This window comes from Gavialis gangeticus, unplaced genomic scaffold (assembly GCF_001723915.1).
Source record: "Gavialis gangeticus isolate Ggan-Ray unplaced genomic scaffold, GavGan_comp1, whole genome shotgun sequence".
NCBI lineage: Eukaryota > Metazoa > Chordata > Crocodylia > Gavialidae > Gavialis > Gavialis gangeticus.
The window spans coordinates 38,989,464-39,010,102 of record NW_017728994.1 but is presented as its reverse complement, the minus strand read 5'-3'; the positions used below and the strand labels follow the sequence as shown (position 1 = coordinate 39,010,102).

Below are 20,639 nucleotides of genomic sequence, written 5' to 3'. Positions count from 1 at the left end.
CAAAATTTGTAAGGATTACCTATCTTTGACAACTTCACAGAAGCAGTTTGAGTTCATCCCCCCTTCTGCTACAAAAAAGTAGCTAGATGCATATCAACAAGAGCTGCATATATTTATCAAAGAAAGAAATAATCTCTTTTCATGTAAGTTATTAGGCAGTACGACTTCATTATTTGATTGAAATGAATGTCACACTGCTTATTCTCTTACTGAAAAAGATGTAGCAGATGCAAACAGATTGCCGTGAAAAAGAGCCAAATTAACGTTTTATATTCCTGTTGCTTAGTTTTACAGTCTTATTTGTTTCGGAATGGTCAGGCGCAGGACTGATCACGTTTTGTTTATTTAATATTATTGGGTGTGTTCAAAAAACTGATTTTAAAACACCTTACCTTCTGAAAAATATAGAGAGATGGAAATGTTCGGGATATATCCAACTTAATTAGTTCCAGGCTGGCCTCACGATCAGCAGCAGATGCCCCTGCATCTGCAAACAAACAAACATACATTTATGAAGCTAAGTACTTTACAGATGGAAGACAAGATCAAGTCGCATGCAGTCAATGTCAAGGAGTTGCCACAGTGCAGAAGTGGGGAATCTTCAATTCTTGTTCTTCCAAACTGTACTCCTACAAAGCCACAGTGAGAGCTATGGGTTTGGGACACAAAAACTGGAAACTTTCTGAATAACAGTTGGCAGGTAGCATACATACACAAAAAACATCCACCATCAAAACTTGAAGATATAACCAGATTTAGTGTGCCAACTGGGAGGGGGAAAAAAAGGGCTAGCTGCAGCAGTACAAGGCCTAGAGGTATGGCTGGGCAAAGGAAACAGCTAGGAGAGAGAGGAAAGGGATATCCAGGATGCTGATTTCCACTAAAATCAGGCCTACAGTTTCTCCATTAGAAAAAGGAGGCAGGAGTCTCTCCAGAAATTCTATCTTTATATCCCCAAACCTAACAGACAATGCTTTGTCCCTGTATCCAGATCCAAAATATTCACAACAATTAATTAGTAGGTTGGTCTCACAAACAAACAAACAAAAACAAAACAACAAACATGCCCATTAGGGTTCTACCTGCTAAACATTCAGAAGTTCATCTAAATTCCAAGTTACATCAGGTCAACAGGAAACAAGGAACAGTAAGATTAATTATGGTCATTCCTGCTGTCTTGATTTCCACACTATACAATGCTTACAGTTTAAAGGATGCCTCTTACTCCCTTCTCCACACACTGACTGCCAATGAGTCATGTTTGTTCTCCACCCCCAAATCTATTCCAATTTGGTCATCTCCCTTCTTGCCACCTCCTCTCTGGCTCTTAACTCTCCACTTCCTGTCTACATTTACCAGAATGTAGGCATAACCTTATTTAAGCAACTCAAGTGTCTTGTTTCAGTCAATTTTTGGGAAAACTCAAGACTACCTAATACTACGAGGCCCATATTTTTAAGAACTAAAGAAACACTTAGGCTAAATTTGAGCAATTGATTTACTGCATTTACCTGAATCCCAGAGGAAACCCCCTCCCCATAAGTAACACTGGGGGGAAAAAAACAAAAACCTTCCTTGGATTTGAATACGAGGTGGTGTGGGCAGCAGGCAGCTGCTGCAGTTCCAGCCCCAGCCTGGGCTCAGGGCCAAAGCCACAGCTGTGGCCTGCCTCTCCAGCAATCTTGGGCCTCCTGCCCCCGTCTCCCCCTTCCTCTCACAGCCTCTGTCCCCTTCCCTCCCAACTTATGCTTGCTCCACCACCCTGGCAGGCTCTGTCCCTGATTCAGTCTGGGACACAGAGGCAGGCCCAAGAACTGCAGGGGTGGGGGGCAGAGGGGGAATGAAGGCAGAGGCAGTAGGAATGGATAAGTGGCAAGCTGCTTAATACCACCCCCCCATGCATACCCCCTTGCACTGCTTTCCCCACTACAGCAGTGGGTGGGATGAATTTAAGACAACCCCACAATAACTGGATTCTATACATGGAAAATAACAAATTTATAATCATTTCCATGTATAGAATCCAATGATTGAGGGGTCAGCTTAAATTCAGGGTTGTCTTTGATTTAGGTAATATGGCATTTGCATCCATTCACAATTACAGTTTTTATTCGCATTGGAAAAAAGGAAGTTGGTGAAGAGCAATTTGGAAGAGGCAGAATATTTATACCCTGGGTCTATAAAACAGTGGACACAAGCCTACTTCCTGCAGCTCTAACTGCCAGCATTTGTTCCATGGCCACATGGCTAAACACACAAGACTCCTACAATAGGACTCTGTAGGCAGCATCATGACGGAAAACCAGAATTAACAACTCTCACATTAGTAATTCAGGAACTGGCAGCTAGCAACCACCAGCATTCTGCCAAACACTCTGCCATTTAATGCCCTGATGAATTGATGCTAATCTTTTTAAAGAGAAGTGTAAGAAACAGGCTTGCCAAGAAATGACAAGGAGCAAGTAAGTTTGAAATAAATCAAGTAGAATGGAAAAATGGAGTTACCAGTAACTGGAGTACAAAATGTCCTGTCCATATACATATTCTCATTTGTGGGTCAAAGTCCCTGAGCTTTAACTAGAGCCATTTTGCCTTTGCGTGCCACACTGAAGACATAATAGGTGGTATACAATGCCTGCTCCTCAGTTTTCTACTACAGTCTCAAACTCTGACTTCAAAGAAAAGGAGAGTGGGATACGGGGTGGGGGGCAGCACAGGCAGGAAAGAGTGATGGAGAGGTAGAAGAAAGAAGAGGGAGGCTGAAGAACACGCCTTGAACTCCAGTTACTGGGTAGTAACTGCATTTTACTTCATAGTACTGCTTCTGGACAACTCCAAAGCAGCAGCTACACACACAAGCACATATAAACAGTGAAATATCTGCCAAATATGGTATCTTGCTCTGAGGCTTCTGCAATGGCATGGCAGTTAATAAAAGCTACATATCGATCTTCCAAGTTTTCAATCGCTTTACAGTGATCACTAACAAGAAAGTTGCACAAGCAGGCTATGGAAAATCACCACAACTCTGGTGGGGTGGGCCTGAATCACAAAAGATGACTCATCCTGATAATCTTGTAAGTTTTTATACAGGTTGAGAACCACTTAGTCTTTGAGCCAAGACTATTGCACCTGTAGATCTCTCAACTACAGAAACAAAAGAGCCATGGAGGAGTTGTAGAATTGCCTAGGTTCCATCACCAAGATGCAAGACTCACTTCAAAACATTGCTTCTTCTGCTTCAAGCAATCTCTCTCAATTGCAAAATCTGGGAGATTGTGATTTTGGTGGCTAGGTCACCATGCAGTAAAAATCAGGAAATTGTGCCCCTATGAAAATGGTGATAATTAGCCTCTAAAAAGAAACACTGCAGTGCAGCTAAAAGTAACAACAATGGTGGGAACAAGGGGGATTTATACATGGGATGAGGCAGGAGGGGTTGGGAAGGTAGAGTGCTTTAATTAGAGCCACTCCAAGAGCCACTACTTAAGGCTCCCAGAGTGTCTTGTGCATCAGTGTCTCCATGCTGAAAAATGGCAGCAGAGGCACTTTAACTAAAGCCTGAATGAACTGTAGTTAAAGCACACCCACTGCCATTTTTCAGTGTGGGGACACTGATGCACGTGACACTGGAGTCTGCTGAAACGTGGAAATTGCTACACTCCAGCAGACTCAATTAAACAAGACTGTTCTGATGCGCTGTAATGTCCGAACAGCCCCAATGCATGTGTATAGGCGCCCAAGGATACTAACCTGGAGGCTGAAACCTCCATGCACTCTGAAAAATGTTTTAAGGAAAGAAGGGATAACTAAAAGGTAACTAATAAACAACAAAACTATAAGGTAATGAAATCAACAATAAATGAAGAATTACATGGGTTGAGTAGTGTACAGACCACAAAGCAGACTGATGAAGAAATGCTCCAGCTAAGAGGAACTAAAGAATATAAAGCGTGCACTGCCCTTCAGTGCAGCAGAGGCAAAGCTGAAGCACTATAGATAGTGCTAAGGGGTCAACGTTTAGGGTCATGAGACCCATGCCTAAATGGGACTAGGTATATGGACAATTAACTCTATGAAGAACTAATCTTTCTGTAATTTATTCCAAGTTAACACAGCATTAAAAGGAAAGAAAACAAAAGCCCTACTGACCTACAAAAAGTTATTTAGAATTTAAATTCTCTCTTATTAAAATGTTTGTATAAAATGAACTTGTATGCACTAGGTTGACAACATGGGTATTCACTGTTATATGCTATTTCATAAAAAGAAGTACTGGATAGACATTGGAAGCATCAGATATTTGGGCAGGAAAAACATGCACACATACGTAACTTGAAAATACTTGGGCATAGCTTTCTAGAAAATCCTCTGAAAGGATGATTTTTTTCAGTACATTAGGGATAAACCAAATACATTAACATAAATAAAAAAACAAAACAAACCTCTGGTATTTTCTGAGCTTCCTACAGAAAATTTTCACCTAACACAGGGGATCTGCCTGCTCTTGAAGATATAAAAAAGGGAACACAGACAGATACTTCACAGCCATTTGTTGAAGTCTTCCCTGGACAAGCGCAAGAAAAGCAAAATGTACACAATAAAATGGAGCTAGTAATTTCTCTTCCTCTTTCAGAGTCCTAGAATAAGTTACTAAGTATTCTGCTTGAAAAGTATCTTCTTTTACTATAGTAAATATTATTCAGGCAATGCGCACACAGATATCAAAGACGCATAAAATACATTTGCCAAAAAACAAAAACAAAAAACCCAAAACTGGCTTAGTGTCATGTTCATACATACATTTAAAAAAAAAAAAAAAAAAGGAGTTTGTCTTGGATAACTCACAGATGTGGATTGAGAAAGCTCAAGTAACTTACTGAAATCAACTTTAAGAAAGATTAACTAATGTGTTTTTCCAAAAAACACCAACTCAAAAATTAAACTATTACAGCAAAAAAAAAAGTTATTAAACTTCTAAAAACGTTAGACCACATTACAGTATAAAATTAGAACTCTAAGACACTATTGTCCTTGCTATAATAGTTTTATAATTCTAACACCACAAATGAATATTTATGACAAAGATATTTCCAAACATAAAAGTTAGACATCTCTGCTACAAGTAACTATAGAAATTGGTGTCAGTGATATAAAAAGCAAAACCAGCAAAAATATAGGATTTCAAATGACACAGTTTTATGTATACGAGTGTTACTATTCCCATTTTACAGATTTAAGACTACTGGTCTTGTGGGTAAAAGGAGGCAACAAATAGCTTGTTTGTTTTCCATCTCAGTCCTCCACTTCTTTTAGTAAAAACAAAAGAATAACCTTTTCCTTTCCCAGGGCACAATTCCTTTATGTCTTCAAAGCACTTAGATTATGAAGGTGGTACAAATAAGGCTCGTCAACAACCGTGTTGATACTACAATGCATGTTTTTCTGGATCTCCTTTTTGTACATTACCTAAGTAGGTTGTTTGTTTGTTTTTAAGTTGTGGTGTCCCATGTTCTGAAGCTTCAAAAACCTCAAAGAAAATGCTAATTTGGAAATTAATTCACTTTTTAATGAATTTCATATTTTAACACAAAAAGGTTTCCTGCAGGTATCCCTCAAATTAAGAGTGCTATTAACTATCTATTCAGTGACGGGGTATAAAAAAACCAATGTTTTAAAAGAAAGAACAGGCCTGAAGCACACAAAATTTGAAGGTAGAAACATTTATCTGAATTGATCTTTTAAGTCTTTACATGTTTGTTTATTAGCACAAATTATATGAAACTGCAATTAATCTTTTGTACCAATATAAGAACACACCTTCTATATCATTCTCTGAACTTGTCTCACTGAAGCTTTTCCATCGTTCCTTTGCTCTGGATAAGAAGATTTCATATAGTTCTGCAAAATATCACAGCAAAGAAATGCAGCCCAAGCTGCACCATAATGAAACTTACAAATACAGTTTTGCTATCTTGCACCTAGGACCTTATCACTAAAATTTCACTTGCTACTCCTACTACACATTAGCACACACAGTTCTGGTACAAGTACTGCAGTAAGCTTAGCCAAGGGTAGGTGACAGAGGACTAAGTCCCAGACACCAACTTAGTGGGAGCAGTAGAATGAAGGCTCCCTGGGGGGCTGCACTTTTCTTTTTGCTAAAACCAGCATTGCCCATTGCCACCAGCAACAATCAGCAGCACTTGGGGCAGGCCTGGTGGCAGCGGGGCTTGAGGTTCTGGCCGTGGGGAGATGGGGTAGGCACAGGGACCTTCTAGCTGTGCCCCTCCCCTCCCCTTTAGCAGCCATTTTTCTCACCCTTGAAATAATCACTGCTAATTGTTACCAGCAACAACAAATAAGTGCAATCTGGGCAGGGGTGAGTTGCAGCAGTAGCTGCAATAGGAAGATGCAAGAGGGTCCCTCCACCCAGCAGCTGCTGCATTAACCCCCAGGTTGCTTGGCCAAATCTACACCTAGCAGCTGCAGCACCCTGAACAGCTGTTGTTTTGCAATAGCAGGATGTTATAGGCAAAAGCTGGCCCAGGGCATAAATCTCACTAGTTATGCCTCTAGTATACTGCATGTATAAAAGCCAAGACTAAATGAATTTTAAAACCTTTTTCCCCCTTCTTTTCTCAACGAGATGGAAGAAATGTGGGTAGATTAGAATCAGTTATTCAAAGAGTCATTACTAGGGACCTACCAAAATCACAGTAGAAGTGCGCTGTGCGGTAGCTCCTTTAATCTTGAAGTTTCCCAGGACAGCCCCTCCTCTGCCAATCAGCTGAGGGTGGGGGAAGGGGGTGGCAGAGGGGCCTCACCTTTTGCTCCTGATCAGCAGGTAGGCAAAAAACCTCAGCTTTAAGTATGGGGTAGTTTTTGCCTCGAAGCTGGTCAGCACAATGCAGCAGGGTCACCATGGCCCCTGGGCCAGTCAGAAGTAGGAGACAAAAAACTGTGCCATACCTTAAACCACAGTTTTTGCCTCCCTGCTGATCAGGCGTGAGCAGCCAGTGGTGGGGCCCCTCCACCAAATTGGGAGAGGCAGCAAATTCAAATTGGGAGAGGCAGCACATAGGGGAAACTACATGGTTAAAGGAGTTGCCACGCAGCACACTTCTGTCATGATTTTGGTAGGTTACTAGTCACTACCCAAGTGTTTTCCCATTTAATACAATGAATTTAGAAACCTCAGATCTCACCTCAGATTTTAATCTAAAAACACAACTGAGCTGTGCTTTCTTACATATGTGGGGAGAGTATACTTTAATACTGAAGTGTAAAAAGATTGTATAATTTTATGTATGCATTAACAGGTATAAGAGAAGATATTTGGAATGAGGATTTTTTTCCCCTCTCGTGGCTCAAACTGCTTGTAAAGCCCTAAAATAATATATCTGTAAAAACTGAACATACACTAAAGATTTGTTTGGTTTTCTTTGGATACAACTTTTCTTATTACTAAAATTCAGTCTAGCGATCTGTTTAAAGGAATACAAATTCAAATAGACTAACATTCTACAGCAAAATACAGGAACCCTGAATTACCTGATCAGCATCATGGAACACCACCTTATCAGAAGGGAAGCTGTTCTAGTTTGAATACATCAAGTAAAGTAATTCTGCATAAAAGTATGCAAAGATATACATACCAGGAGTGATATTCAATTCATTTCCCACAGCTAGACTCCAAACTTTCCCACGAACACTTGGGGGCAAGCCTTGCCACCACAGCTCTCGAACTCTTCGAGTAGAACGCCTGGGCAAAGGACAATAGAAGTCAGCTATCTTGCTTCCTTTGCATACTGGGCAGTTTAGAGGTAACACCACACAACTCAGGTCAAAACGCAAAACATTTGTTTTTGGATTTACAAGGGCCAAGACCACAATGAAAAATGACATTAAAACACCTCCAAGAAATCTCTCATATTGCTCTCTAATGACTTCTCATCATATCAGATGCATCAGCAATGAGTTATAACTGTCTTTGGCAAGGAGGATATATCCAATCTGTGGCCAAGAGTAGGGAAAAAGAGGGCAAATGAGATTGCGGCTCTTTTGTGAGCCAAGAGGGAAAAAACAGGTTACTTTTGAGTCAGCTTTACAAAACAAAACTGTTTACTTACATGCCTTCCCAGTTAGGTAATATTTCATTGATCCAAATCACCATAGCACTAGCAATATTCTCCTCCTGCTTGAAACGTTCTTTCATTATTTTTTTCCTTTTATGTGCTTCTTTAATTTCTGTTAAATATATTATATTGTTTTAATGCATGATATCCTAGGTACTATCAGCTGGGTAATTCATTATTTACAATAATCACTGGAAGAGGAAAACCTAAGTTTGGCTCATATACAAGTACCATATTTTTCATATGTCCGATGTAAAGACTCAAAGCAGAGATTATCAAATACATTCTTGGAAAATGAGTCTATTTAAGCAGCAGCAGGTCTCTTAACAAGAGACGCACAGCCCATTATGGTGAGGGAAAAAGGTCAGGCATGGAACCAAACCCCTGAATATTCCTTTGCCATTGGGCAGCACTGTACTCGGATGCCATGCTAATCTGAAAATGCTACCTCCTCAACAGGAAGCAGCATGTACTGCTTACATGTGGTACTAGAAGTGTCTCTTAACAGAGACGCTTCCAGTACCACATGTACATATACATATACATACTGCAGAGTTAAGAGACACTTCCCAGGTGCAGCACCTGCTAACACCATCATCACCACAACACTAACTACAGGGAGCTGCAGAATCTAAAGTATTTGGAACCAGTGCCTAGAAGGCAAGCCACATACAAATACAGTGTGCTACTTGATGCTTATAGACCCCCTTACCTTAAAATGTAAGCCTGCTCTGAAAAGCAACAGTTTTAAGTGAATGATTTATAATCTCAAATGCAGCACTCAGTTTGCCTGTGAAATGTTTTCTCCAATCACCAAACATGCAGTCAGTCTTGGGGCTCAAGATCCAAGCTGTATCTTTCTCCCCCCACCTTTTACGCACCACCTCCAAAAGCTTGAACTTGGAGAGAAGCAGGTATTGGTTGCTTTTTCAAGCAGTACCTCAAGTAGCACAGGTTAGTTTCCAAAAAATAAATACCATTCACACAGCTAATGCAGCTGTTCAAAGCTATTAAATATGTATTGAGCTCCACTAAGTTCCTTCAGCTTGACTCTGTCACTGGGGGTTTTTAAGATAAAGTGGCTCTGTTGGACAATTTGGGGTTAGCTTCTTCTTGCTGGGTCAAGATGCCCCTGTAAAATGTCCCTAATTTTGTTCCTCATTTTGGAATGTGCACAAGTGCATGCAGTGAGATTGGAGAGAAGGAACAGAACCAGCGGTATCTCCCCTAAATACTACACACTCAGTGCCAGAATGAGATGAATCAGTTTGCTGTGAAGGTCTGTGGATCCCATATTTCCTTCACTGCATAATTTCATGAGCATTCAAATATTAATAATGTTGACATTTAAAATCATCAGGCATCTTTACATGTACTCTTGGGAGCCTCTTCAATTAAAGTGCCTCATGTATTCAGCGTCTGTGCTTCAAAATGGCAACTAAAGTACCCCCACCACCGTATTGAAGTGTGGGGATGCTGAATACATTCAATGCAGAGACTGCTGGAGCATTTTAATTAGACTTTGATTAATCAAATCAATAAATTAATTCGATTAAATAGTCTGCTCCCATGCATTCTAATTAGAACGTGTTGGAGCAGGTGTCGGGCATGTGTATAGTTGCATCATTGGGTACCCGAGTTAAACCTCACTAAGACAGATGAAGCACTTCTAAAAGTACTGTTCCATACTCAGCCAGACACTGCTATATTGCTCATATTTTAAAGATTTTCTTCATAATCATGACAATTAGAGAACTTAACAAAAAAAGTGGAGATTCTGGAGCCCAACATAACAGGTTGGAAGAGGTTCCAGGACAACATGCCACCAGAGGCACCAGTCTAAATCCAAGCCCTGTCATCATCTGGCGGGTTATGTAGGCAAAGTTATTCCTTCAAATAGATATCTGCAGTTCCAAGAAAATGAACGCGGTAAGCCAAAACTGATTTTATTCTCCACTGAAGCCCTGAAAACAAATCTGTTGATAAGATTAGTTCAATTCTGCTGGGCTAATAAGCGGAAGAACATGGTTAAAGCTCATCTTTGTTAATTAAGTCAGACAAAACCAAATATACATAAGAAGCAGACTGGTTTCAAAGGACAAATTCTGGGTGTGCTCCAGAGGTGCGATGGGGCTGTTCTAATTAAAGCACCTGCAGCATCTAACATATTCAACTTTCCCACTCTTCAAAATGGGAGTGGGGGCACTTTAACTGAAAGCTCACTGAACAAGCCTTAGTTAAAGTGCCCCCTCTGCCATTTTGAAGCACAGGGACACTGAACACATGAAATGCAGAGGCTGCTGGAACGTGCTAGTTAGCATGCTCCAGCAGACTCGATTAGAGTCTGCTCTGGCATTCTGTAATTACAGTGCATCGAAGCAGCATCCCCACACATCTCCAAGCACCCTTTAAGTACAGAAAGTGCACTGTGTACAATGCCACATAAAAGCTCCAAATTACTGCACTTTACACAGGGTTTTGCTTTCATTCTTGTCTGAGGGGCATGTCTTCGTACCAGTTACTGTGTATAAAAAAGTTAAATTTAAATGTAATAGAACTTCTTTTTAATAACAGAAAGAGAAACAGTGCTACTGCCTATTCAACCATCATATGCCTTGTCAATCAGCAGATTGTAACCGTAAATGAACTCCTCATCTTAGTGAATTTAGAAAGCAAATGACAGCCTTCTTGGCTGCATAGCTATTTAGAAAAGGGTAGTCTGCTACCTACTGCTTGCTTTTTCCAAGTTTTTAAAACTTGGAAAAGTGAGATTTCGCTTAGAACCAGGATTAAAAGTACATGGACACAAGAGCAGCAATCTTTCTTTCCAAATATTATCAAAATGCATGGTACTACAAAGCAATAGATTAAAGTATTTGACAGAAAATAACCTCTTTAAAAAGTTACTAGAGAACACATGTAAGCAAAAAAGCTCTCTTGCAAAACCTTTGAAAAGGCAGAGAATTATGAAGACTTAAACGAAGTTTAGCTTATTAAATATTGTCTCCAGAGTAAACAAAATTTAAGAATCTACTCAGAGGCTAACAGAAACAAATTTAAATGAAATAATGATTATAAATCTGATTAAAATTATATATGAACAAGCACCACTCTTCCTACTATATATGGAACGCCTACTTGAGTGAACTTTACACTATGCTGTGCCAACAGTGTTCCTTTTACCTCATTTGTAGCCATGTGTCATTAGCATTTGAACTTTACAGAACTTCTCAAATTTAAGAATTTCCTTAATCCCAGCATCTCTAGGGTAATTTGCAGATAGAGCATTCGCAATGATAGTTAAGCTCATTATCTAAACATTCCCATTCTAAATTCACTTGCAATTGCTCATCATTAACTGAAACTTTTATTTACAGGTTCTCTGTTGTTGCTTTTCTTGTTTTACAGATGGTCTCTTTTGGGGCAAGAATTCCTGCTCTCCTCAAATTTTAGCAAAGCCATCCAGTGATTATTGACCGAAAAAGGGAAAAAAAAAAATTATTTTCCCCATACTGAAAAGGATCCTTTTAAGCTTTTCTCTGTTGAAAAAGAGCTCTAACATTAACAAAACAAATGCAAAACACTGGAATTTGGTCCAGCATGGAAGAGAAGCGGTGTGAAGATGGCATGCTCGGTGAAGTAATGTCTTGGTTTTAATCACTTTTACCAAAGTTGAAAATATAGTAGACAGTAGGGCTGTGCGAAGCTTCAGTTGCCAATTCGATTTGGAGGTTTGGCCCAATTCAGCAGCTTAATCCAAATCGAATCAGAAGACCCATTAAAAGGTCTAAATCAAATCCAAAGCCTCCAAATTGATTCGGATCAGCCCAGGAGCGGTAGGCACAGCCAGGTGGCTGCAGGTTCTCCTGCGGCTGCTCTGGCTGTGCTTGCCTCTTATTGGCAGTCCTCTTTGATGCCTGATGTATGACAAGTTTTTTTTTTGCAAAGCGTACCGAAGTTAGGCACCCTCAATTAGCGCTGTCTGAGGGGTACTGGGAAGGACCCTGGTATTTAGTCCTTGGGCTTCTTGAGATTTACTAGCCTATGAATCCAGGTTAGCAGCTAATTTTAAATTAATAGCTTCTTTTATATAGAGCTGTGTTTTCCTTTTAAATGATTTTGATGTGCTAGCTAATTTATAACTTTTGAACTTACAGCCATACAGATTTTCTTACTGCAAACTTTTCTTAGGACTGACCAATAGCAGTACAAGTCTTTGCATTCTTCTGATAAAGCTAATTTTAACTACGCCACAGGCGTAACTTACTACTTCTACAAGGCTTTGCTAAATTTACTAGGCCTCACTACAAACAAGGCCTCATTACTGTTCAACTTTAATTAGACTGGGGGTGTGTTATATCCAAGTAGAAATGTAGTTCATCTTCAAAGGATTTTGCCAATTCTGCACTTTCCAGAAGAAAATGTTTTATCCGATTCCAAGCCAGGACAATAGGTGCACCAATTTTAACAGCATTTGATGCTACTGCAAGGGGAAGCGCCTTGTGTGACCACTCACCGATTTATAGTATATAATGGAGCCAATATTTATATAATTTGATGCAATACAAACATGCCACTAAGCAATATTAGCAGTAACATCTCAAAAAAGGCTTTCTATAAACAGCTCAGCTGCTCGAAAACAAAGAGGTCATATACTTAGAATGAATATTTGTTGGGATGATCGAACATTAACAGTAACATTGGAAAAAGCAAAAGCAAGAAAATGAGGTTAATGCCTTCAATCATTAGCATAACAAGGGTACGGGTGCATTGCACCAGTTCTGGGCACCAGAATGGTGGCTTCCTGGAGAGTCCATGGTGCTGCAGCAGCAGCTGGGTGCAGAGATATTGTACATCAGAACAACCACCAGGACTGGAGAGACAGCTCTATACCACCAGCCAGGAACCGAGTCCCTGGGTCAAGACTGCCACCCCCAAACACGCCTCCCCAACAGAGTTAAAAGCTGACATAATTAACATACCTCGTTTTTTTGCCTCTGCCACCATTTCATCATATTCTTGTCGATGACGTAAAGCCTCCTCTATGGATTTGGCAGGGAGATTTCTGAAAACAAGTGGTTCCTGAATCCAATATGCAAATGATATTTTGAACCATTTAAAAAAAAAAGTCTTTATCTGATTTCTTCCTTTCTAAGGTGAACTTACTGCTTCTGTCACTTGCTGATCGTCAGCAATGGTTACTGAAATTTGCTATTTATCCATAAACATTTACTTTATCACTTCTCGGCTCAACTGTGTTGTCCCTGACTAAATCAGAACTGGAAGAAAAACATGTAGAAGAGCGAACTTTAGAGGAGAGAGACTCCCAGCCCAAGTTAAAAATCACCAGTTTTAAAGTTCCCAAACACCTTCTGCAATGGCCCTTTTGTACAAAAATATCCACTAAGGGTTGGTCTACCACAGGGGCGGGCAATTATTTCAGGCAGAGGGCCGCTTACTGAATTTTGGCAAGCCATCAAGGGTCGCATGACAGGCAGCCAGGGGCAGATGAATATTAATTTTCTAAACGTTTTAGGGGCCCCCATGCTCCTGTGGGACACTCCATCTGCCCCCACCTTCTCAGCATTCATGAGCCACCTGGTACCTTGAGGTATGTAGAAAAAAACCCATATAAAATTGTCTAGCCGAATTGTCCAATCTCTCCAAATCGAATTGGAGGTTTCTGAACAGCTTTGGAGAGATTCATGGGTCCCCCAATTCGATTCAGAGATTCAGCCGCCAAACTGAATCTGTGACTGAATCTTGCACAACCCTAGAAGATACTACGTAAACATTTGTTATCTGGTCTCTAACCACAGAGCCCACCTACTCTTCTTCACATTATTTATGCTGTGGCTCAGTTTCATGGGCGTACTAAAATGAACTACTTCTTCCATTCCAGAGACAAAACTCATTATGACCTCTAACATTTTCAAACAACAGAAAAATCAGAAGTTTCCAAATAGAAGTGCTGCGCAGTGAGCCGCTGCTGAAGTTGAATACCAAACAAAGCATACATCTGAGAGAATTCATAAAAGGTGCAGGCTGTGCGTTTTTTGCTGTTCTGAATTCTATAAGAGACTTAGGAGTTCCTTTGCATGTCAATTATTACTACAACCTAGTTAAATCTATCACCTGGCTATTTTAATTCTTACTACCAAAGAAATATGAAATAAATTTGTAGTTTCACCATCAATGAAAATAAGATGCATTTATACAGTTTCACATTATGTATCCTTGTGAATTTATCACCATTTAACATACTCTCCCAGATGTATGGCAAGCTTATTCAGTGGTGTGGAATTGCAAATTTGTGGTATTCTCTCCGGCTGTGGAAGAAAACTCAAGATTTATACACCCTTGGGAAACCAACTATAAAACAGGACATGCACAATCTGTGTTTTAGTACTGTAATAAACTTGTTCCAACTGTCTAATTCACTGGTTTTCAGCCTTTTCATCTTCAAGGCACCTCTCTGAAACTTGTTAACTGAGCGTTGCCCCTTTTTTAAAAGTGAGGAAAACACAGGTGGGGGAGCAGATGAGCAAAGAGCCTGAGCTTGTGCTAGTCTCAGCTTATTTCCTCACACCTCACAGACACCCTTCAAAAGTACCTGGTGACAACCCAGGGTACCTCAGCACCCTGGCTAAGAAGCATTGGTTTAATCTTTGGAAGATTATAGATAGTCTAGCTACATCCGAAAATGACTTGCTGCTTAAAAATGGTTATCAGAAAGAGGCCCATGTGGTACCTCAAAACTGCTGCTGAACACTGTCTGGTCATTCATGGAGACCACACAAACAATTTTCTTTACTCTAACTCTACTAAAAGTGATTTGTGCTCTCTACATGAAGACCACGTGGCTGATCAACAACAATTTTAAGGAATCGGCATTATTATTTGCTGAAAACTATTTTCTACTGGCAAAAGGTTATCTTCCTGGTATAGAAATAATTCTGAAGTATTGAGTCTTCATCCTGTATTTCATGCGGAAAGCACATTTTCACAAATGGCCATGTTTAGTTTATGTTTTTCAGATCCCAAATTAGACTTTTGTACTAACTGATATGACCAGTTGATGAACAGCTGCAGGTGATGAGTCCTCCTTAGCAATTCAGCAAATTAAATATTTTGGAAACCAAGCAGTGGAGAAACAGGGTTTTGGGTAAAGAGAAAATCTACAACAGACAGATTTGCTGAGTGAGCATGTCTAAGAACCTGTCAAAGGCAACAAACAAATGGCCCTATGGAATAAACATAATGTGAATCCTGGCCTTGTTAAAGTAAATGAGAGAGTTTAGCAACTGACTTTAACAGGGCCAAGATTTCATGTGAAAATAGCTACAGTCTTCTGATTGTTTTAATTGCATTACTGTAATATTTGGAATAAGAAGCTTGAATGTCCTATTTACAATTTGTTAGGCATGTGTATATATTTACTCCATGGCAGAATTCATTTCTGTACTTACGATGGTCTATCTTCCAGAATAAGAGCAGTGGTAGAAAGGGGTTCAAATTCGATATTTTTTCGTCTTGATGACTGAAGTGGTGGCTTGCACATTCTTCCTGTTCGTGCTTCATATTCCTAAATGAAATTATAAAAATATGCAAGTTACATAATGAAACAAAACAGCAAGAACCTAAATCAATACCAGCTTTAAAATGAATTACAGCACCCAAACGATGATATCTTTTCAGGACTGTAAGGGAGCAAACATGAACAACTGAATTCTAGCTGATTTACTTGGCCACTCCTAATCAAGACAAGTTTCTAAACTGTGTGTATGCATGCACGCGTGCACACACAAAAGACTAAATTACATGTTTTATATCAATGCAAATATGTTTGCTTAATTGGAATGCAATTCTATTTGAGCAGAAACCTGAAGAATTAAAAAGGAGAGTGCTAGTTGAGATTTTAAAAAAAAAAGTAACATCCCACCACAATTCTGCATTTCCTTCCTTCTTTCCTGATTGCAGGTAACATGGTTAGCATGTTGCTCTCTTTGTTTGACTTTCACTTTAATTCCACCTTTCCAGCATCCTTTTGAATCCCAGTAAGAACACATTACTGTCACTCAAATGTAATTATGGTACATGTCCTCTGTGTACAAAAATCTTACTTTTTCCACCATTCTATCACTTATTAATATGCACTTTTTAAACTGTGTTATGATAAACAAGAACAAAGTAAAACTGCCTACAGATACCCCTACCTATTCATCAGCAAAGAGCCTTCACTCCAAAATGATTTAAGCAAGGATTTCTTGGGAGTTTCAGACATCTGGGTATAAAGCTCAGATTTAAAACTTTTAAAACAGGGAATTGGAAAGCGCTATTTACCAAAGCACCTCTAAGAGTAACTAGTAAACATAGGTACAAACTAGTGGATAGTAGATTCAGGTTAGACTTCAGGAAAAAAAAAATTTACAGTAAGGGTGGCCAGAATCCGGAATGGGCTTCCAAGAGAGGTGGTACTATTACCAAACTTGGCGGTCTTCAAGAGGAGGCTTGATAGTCACCTGGCTGGGGTCATCTGACCTCGGTCCTCTTTCCTGCCAGGGGCAGGGGGTAGCGGACACGATGATCCTTCGTGGTCCCTTCTGACTCTACAATCTAAGAATCTATGAATTTGGTACAGCAGAAACAGCAGCACTTCTACATACAATTAAAGTTAGGTTTGCTCCTACTGATAAATACAGGTCAAGTGTTTACAGGAGTGATGGCATTTCACTGCTTAACCAGTAATTTATCAATCTAGTGTCCAAGATGCAACAAGAATAACACTTTTCATAAACTTAAGCCCCTTCTTTAAAAGCAGTTAGATTTTTTGGCTAAGTGCAGACATTCAAGGAAGTTGGATCAGGTTAAAAATGGCCTCCCAAATCTAAATTAGTTCACCCAGGTGTGGGCCTTACACTGAAACCCAGGCTCAGTGACTGGAAATCAGTCTAAACCTGTAACTATACAAAAGTTCCACACACAGAGACTGGTCTATAAATGGCAGAACACAGTCTAAGATAGACGTGAACTGAAATATACTCAAATTGATCTAAGACCAGTGCACTGACCTTCTATAGTTATGTACGCAGCCCAAAAGGTGGGAAAGCCCATCCCAGTTCCCCCAGGCCCCTCATGCTCCCCCCCCTCAAACTAGCCAGCTTGCCCCCCCACCCCCAACCCTGCATCACACAAGCTGTTCCTGGTGCTGGTTTTATCTGCATTCACCACTGCTGGGAACTGAGGAAGTATCAGTGGGGGGGAGAGGCAGGAGGGAAGGTTTGCCATGGGGTGGGAAGGAGCTAAAAACAGCCTCTGGTCCCCTCAAATTTCCCTGATCCCACTAAACCCTCCCAGTCTCCAGCAACACGCCCCCCTCCCATGGACACTGCCTTTCCCACTCCACCCCATCCCCATCACTCCTGCAGATGCTGCCTGCCACCCCAATTCCCCCCCAATCCTCCGAGCCTGCTCGCCCCCTACATTCCACAACCCTCACCCCACTGGTCCTCGCCCCATCCCAACTTACCTTAGATTGGATGGCCATTTAAAATGATTTAACCTTCCTCCGAACCTGGTCTGCTCCTACTGACCAATTATTTCAAAACTGGACTGTACCATTGACATTAGACATCAGGGCTGGAAGGGCTCGTGAGATCATCGGGTCTAGCCTAATTGGAATTAGGTTCCAAATTTCCTGCCTAAAAATTATTTGTAATTGGCTTAGGACCATTTGTTCTTGGGCCAACATTGTTCTTTAGTTTAGATGGTACTTTTCACTGCTGTGTGTTTACCACCACTCCTTCCATTACATCTGCACACAGCAATCACAGTCCCTCTAAGTCTTTGCTTTGGTCAGCGAAACAACAACTTAAATCTCACTCTGTAAGAGAAGATGACAGGAAAATGGACAGCTTAACAGCCTTTTCGTACTTGTTCCTCCTGCAGATGATTCTCTTAACTCCGATTCACATGCACATATTTTTTGCCTTCAAATGGCCAAGAAACACGAAGTTCACAATTAGGCTGTCTAGTATAATCTGCCTACCTCTTTAAAAGTGCATTTAAATTGCTTTAGGTCTAACTGGCCTGAAAAAGATATGAAGAAGCAAAGATAGCTGAAATAAAAAAGATTGCAGTAAGCAATGCTATTCTGAATCAGAGATAGAAGTGATACAGGAAAAAGAGCTTGATTATAAATAGAATTTTTAAAATCCCTAATAGGTCTTTGCTAAATATTTTCTCCTAATACCTCACTGTGTAACACATAAGATTTCTAATGTTTTACATAACTCAACGTAAGAGCAATATAATTTGAAAGCCATTAAGAATTTTTACGTCCCTCCCTTCTGATAGGATCATGTCAATGCTCTAAGCAAACTGTAGAGTATTAAGTTTTAATAAAGTCCTTGTTTCTTGGATGAATTTCCTGATGCTCGCAATTGAGATTTTTCAAAACACTTGGTTACGTAACACTAATTTCTGAGGAATGAGTGATTAAATTGTGAGAAGAGAAGTACAGTACTTGAACAAACATTTCCTAGTATTCCAATTAAGATCATTCAGATTTTTAACAACCTTTACATCTGAAGCCTGCAGAAAAGTAGCACGAAGATTAATTCTCCCTCATTTCTTTTCTATGAAAAAAATATTTTTATTGGACCATTTATAAAAATTGACTTCCAAGTTATGTAGTAACCAACTTACATGGAGATTCATTTTTACTTTGAAACAGATTTCAGCTCTCTCAAATGGCATTTACTTTTATCTTAAAACATTCTATTTACATATAAAACAGACTAAGTACTAAAGACTAAAGTATTAGTTCCTCTAGTTCAGTTTCTTTCACATGATGCAATTTAACAAAGAATATTAAAAGGTGGACCATTACATTAAAAAACAAAAAGGGAAAACATGTGGTTACAATATAGCTAATTTTCTAAAATAATTTGTTCCCAAGCAGGCAAGAACGCTGTCCAAATGCTCATAAAATTTGTCTAAAAAAATTAAGTTTATGCCTGTATATATTTCTGCATACTGCCCAGTCTTCCATTTTTTTCCCCTGAAACAATGTTTTACACTGAATGTACTCCTACAAAGAGGACCCGTGCATCTTTTCTGGATAAGCCAATAAAATGTTAATTGTCAAGTTATTAATTTGACAGTATTGTATATTCCTGATCAAGCATCTCAAAATCTTCTGTGCAATAAAACTCTACATTTAGATCTGTTTCCCCATTAACAACAGGGCTAAGTACAGACAGTCAAAAAGCCCAAGGCTGAATCAATTCAGTCTTTGCAGGTTTCGATCTAGACAGTTTACAGAATCAGTAAGAAAGTGAACTGATGTTCACATTTCAAACCCAAAAGGCATCCAGACACCTGCTGTGGTCCATACCAGGAGTTGAGGGGTGCCAGAGCACGTCTCCCAGCCTGCCAGCCACTGCAGAGAACTGGGAGACAGGCGATTCCCCCCTGCCGTGCCCCGTCTTCAACCTGCAGCCATTTGAGGAGGGGGGGGGGGGGGGGGAGTGACCCCCACCCAACCTCCAGCCAGGGTCTTGCCAGAGCTGGGGAAGCCCCCACCAAGGCGTTTCTCCCTTTCTCCATCATGCCCAGAGCTGGTTCCCTTCTCAGTCCAGGCCATCTGAGGAGGAAATATGGGGAGAAACCCTTCCCCCACACCTCCAGTCAGGGTCTCCCCAGCACAGGGCTATGGAGGTGGGTGGGAGGAGGAAGGGGGAAGCCCTCAGGGGGCCATTTACCACTCTTCCCCTGCACCCAGGGCTGAAGCCAGGGCCAAATCACCCGGCCATGCCACCTCCTTGGCCAGCTGTGGAGCAAGTGATGGGGGAAATGCTCCCCTACCCCACCTGGCTCCAGCCCCCTAAGCCAGGCTGTCCTGGGGATGGGGAATGGGGGGGAACCCACAGTGGAGGCCATTCTCTGCCCTACTCCCCCCTAAGTCAGCCTAGCAGCCATGGAGGGAAAGTAGCCAGGTGATAGCCCCAGCTCCCGGCTCAGGTGGGGTGAATAAAGCCCTCACTGTGAGCTTCCCTGCTGCCAGAAGCCAGAACCATCCCCTAGCCATGCCCCCTTCTCAGCCAGCAGGCCAGCTGAGGAGGAAATGAAGATGGAAAAAGGGCCCCCACCCAGGTCTGGACCCCCAGCCAGGCTGTGATCAGCATGGGGAAGAAAGCTCGCAGTGGGGGCCATTTTAACCCCCACTCTCCTCAGCTGGTCTGCTCACTGAAGAAATGGCATAGCTGGGTGACTGCCTCACCCCTGCACAGCACAGCTGGGACGTCCAGAGCTGAGGGTGGCTCCCCCCCCACAAGCTGGCCTGGGAAGGGCCATGGCTAGGTGACTGTCCCAGCTCCAAGCTTCGGGAAAGCCTGTGGTGGGGCTTTACTCCTCCCACCCAGTCTGGGAGCTGAGGCAATCACCTGGCCATATCCCCTCCCTGGCCAGTGGGTCCTCTGAGGAGGGAGTGGGGGGGGG

At 41.0% G+C, this 20,639-nt stretch overlaps 1 protein-coding gene across 2 annotated transcripts in view; it reads right to left on the bottom strand.

The window, feature by feature from the left end:
- The window catches only part of TBC1D12 (TBC1 domain family member 12), a 133,625-nt gene that overhangs the window by 33,225 nt on the left and 79,761 nt on the right, over window positions 1-20,639 (bottom strand). Inside the window, exons 3-8 of one of the 2 annotated variants that reach the window (XM_019502602.1) lie at window positions 15,608-15,723; window positions 13,121-13,203; window positions 8,133-8,250; window positions 7,659-7,765; window positions 5,821-5,901; window positions 393-487 (exon numbers count right to left, since the gene is read on the bottom strand). In XM_019502602.1, coding sequence (XP_019358147.1) covers window positions 393-487; window positions 5,821-5,901; window positions 7,659-7,765; window positions 8,133-8,250; window positions 13,121-13,203; window positions 15,608-15,723 — 600 coding nt within the window. The remainder of the gene's footprint in view (window positions 1-392; window positions 488-5,820; window positions 5,902-7,658; window positions 7,766-8,132; window positions 8,251-13,120; window positions 13,204-15,607; window positions 15,724-20,639) is intronic. The other variant, XM_019502603.1, reaches the window with a different exon arrangement.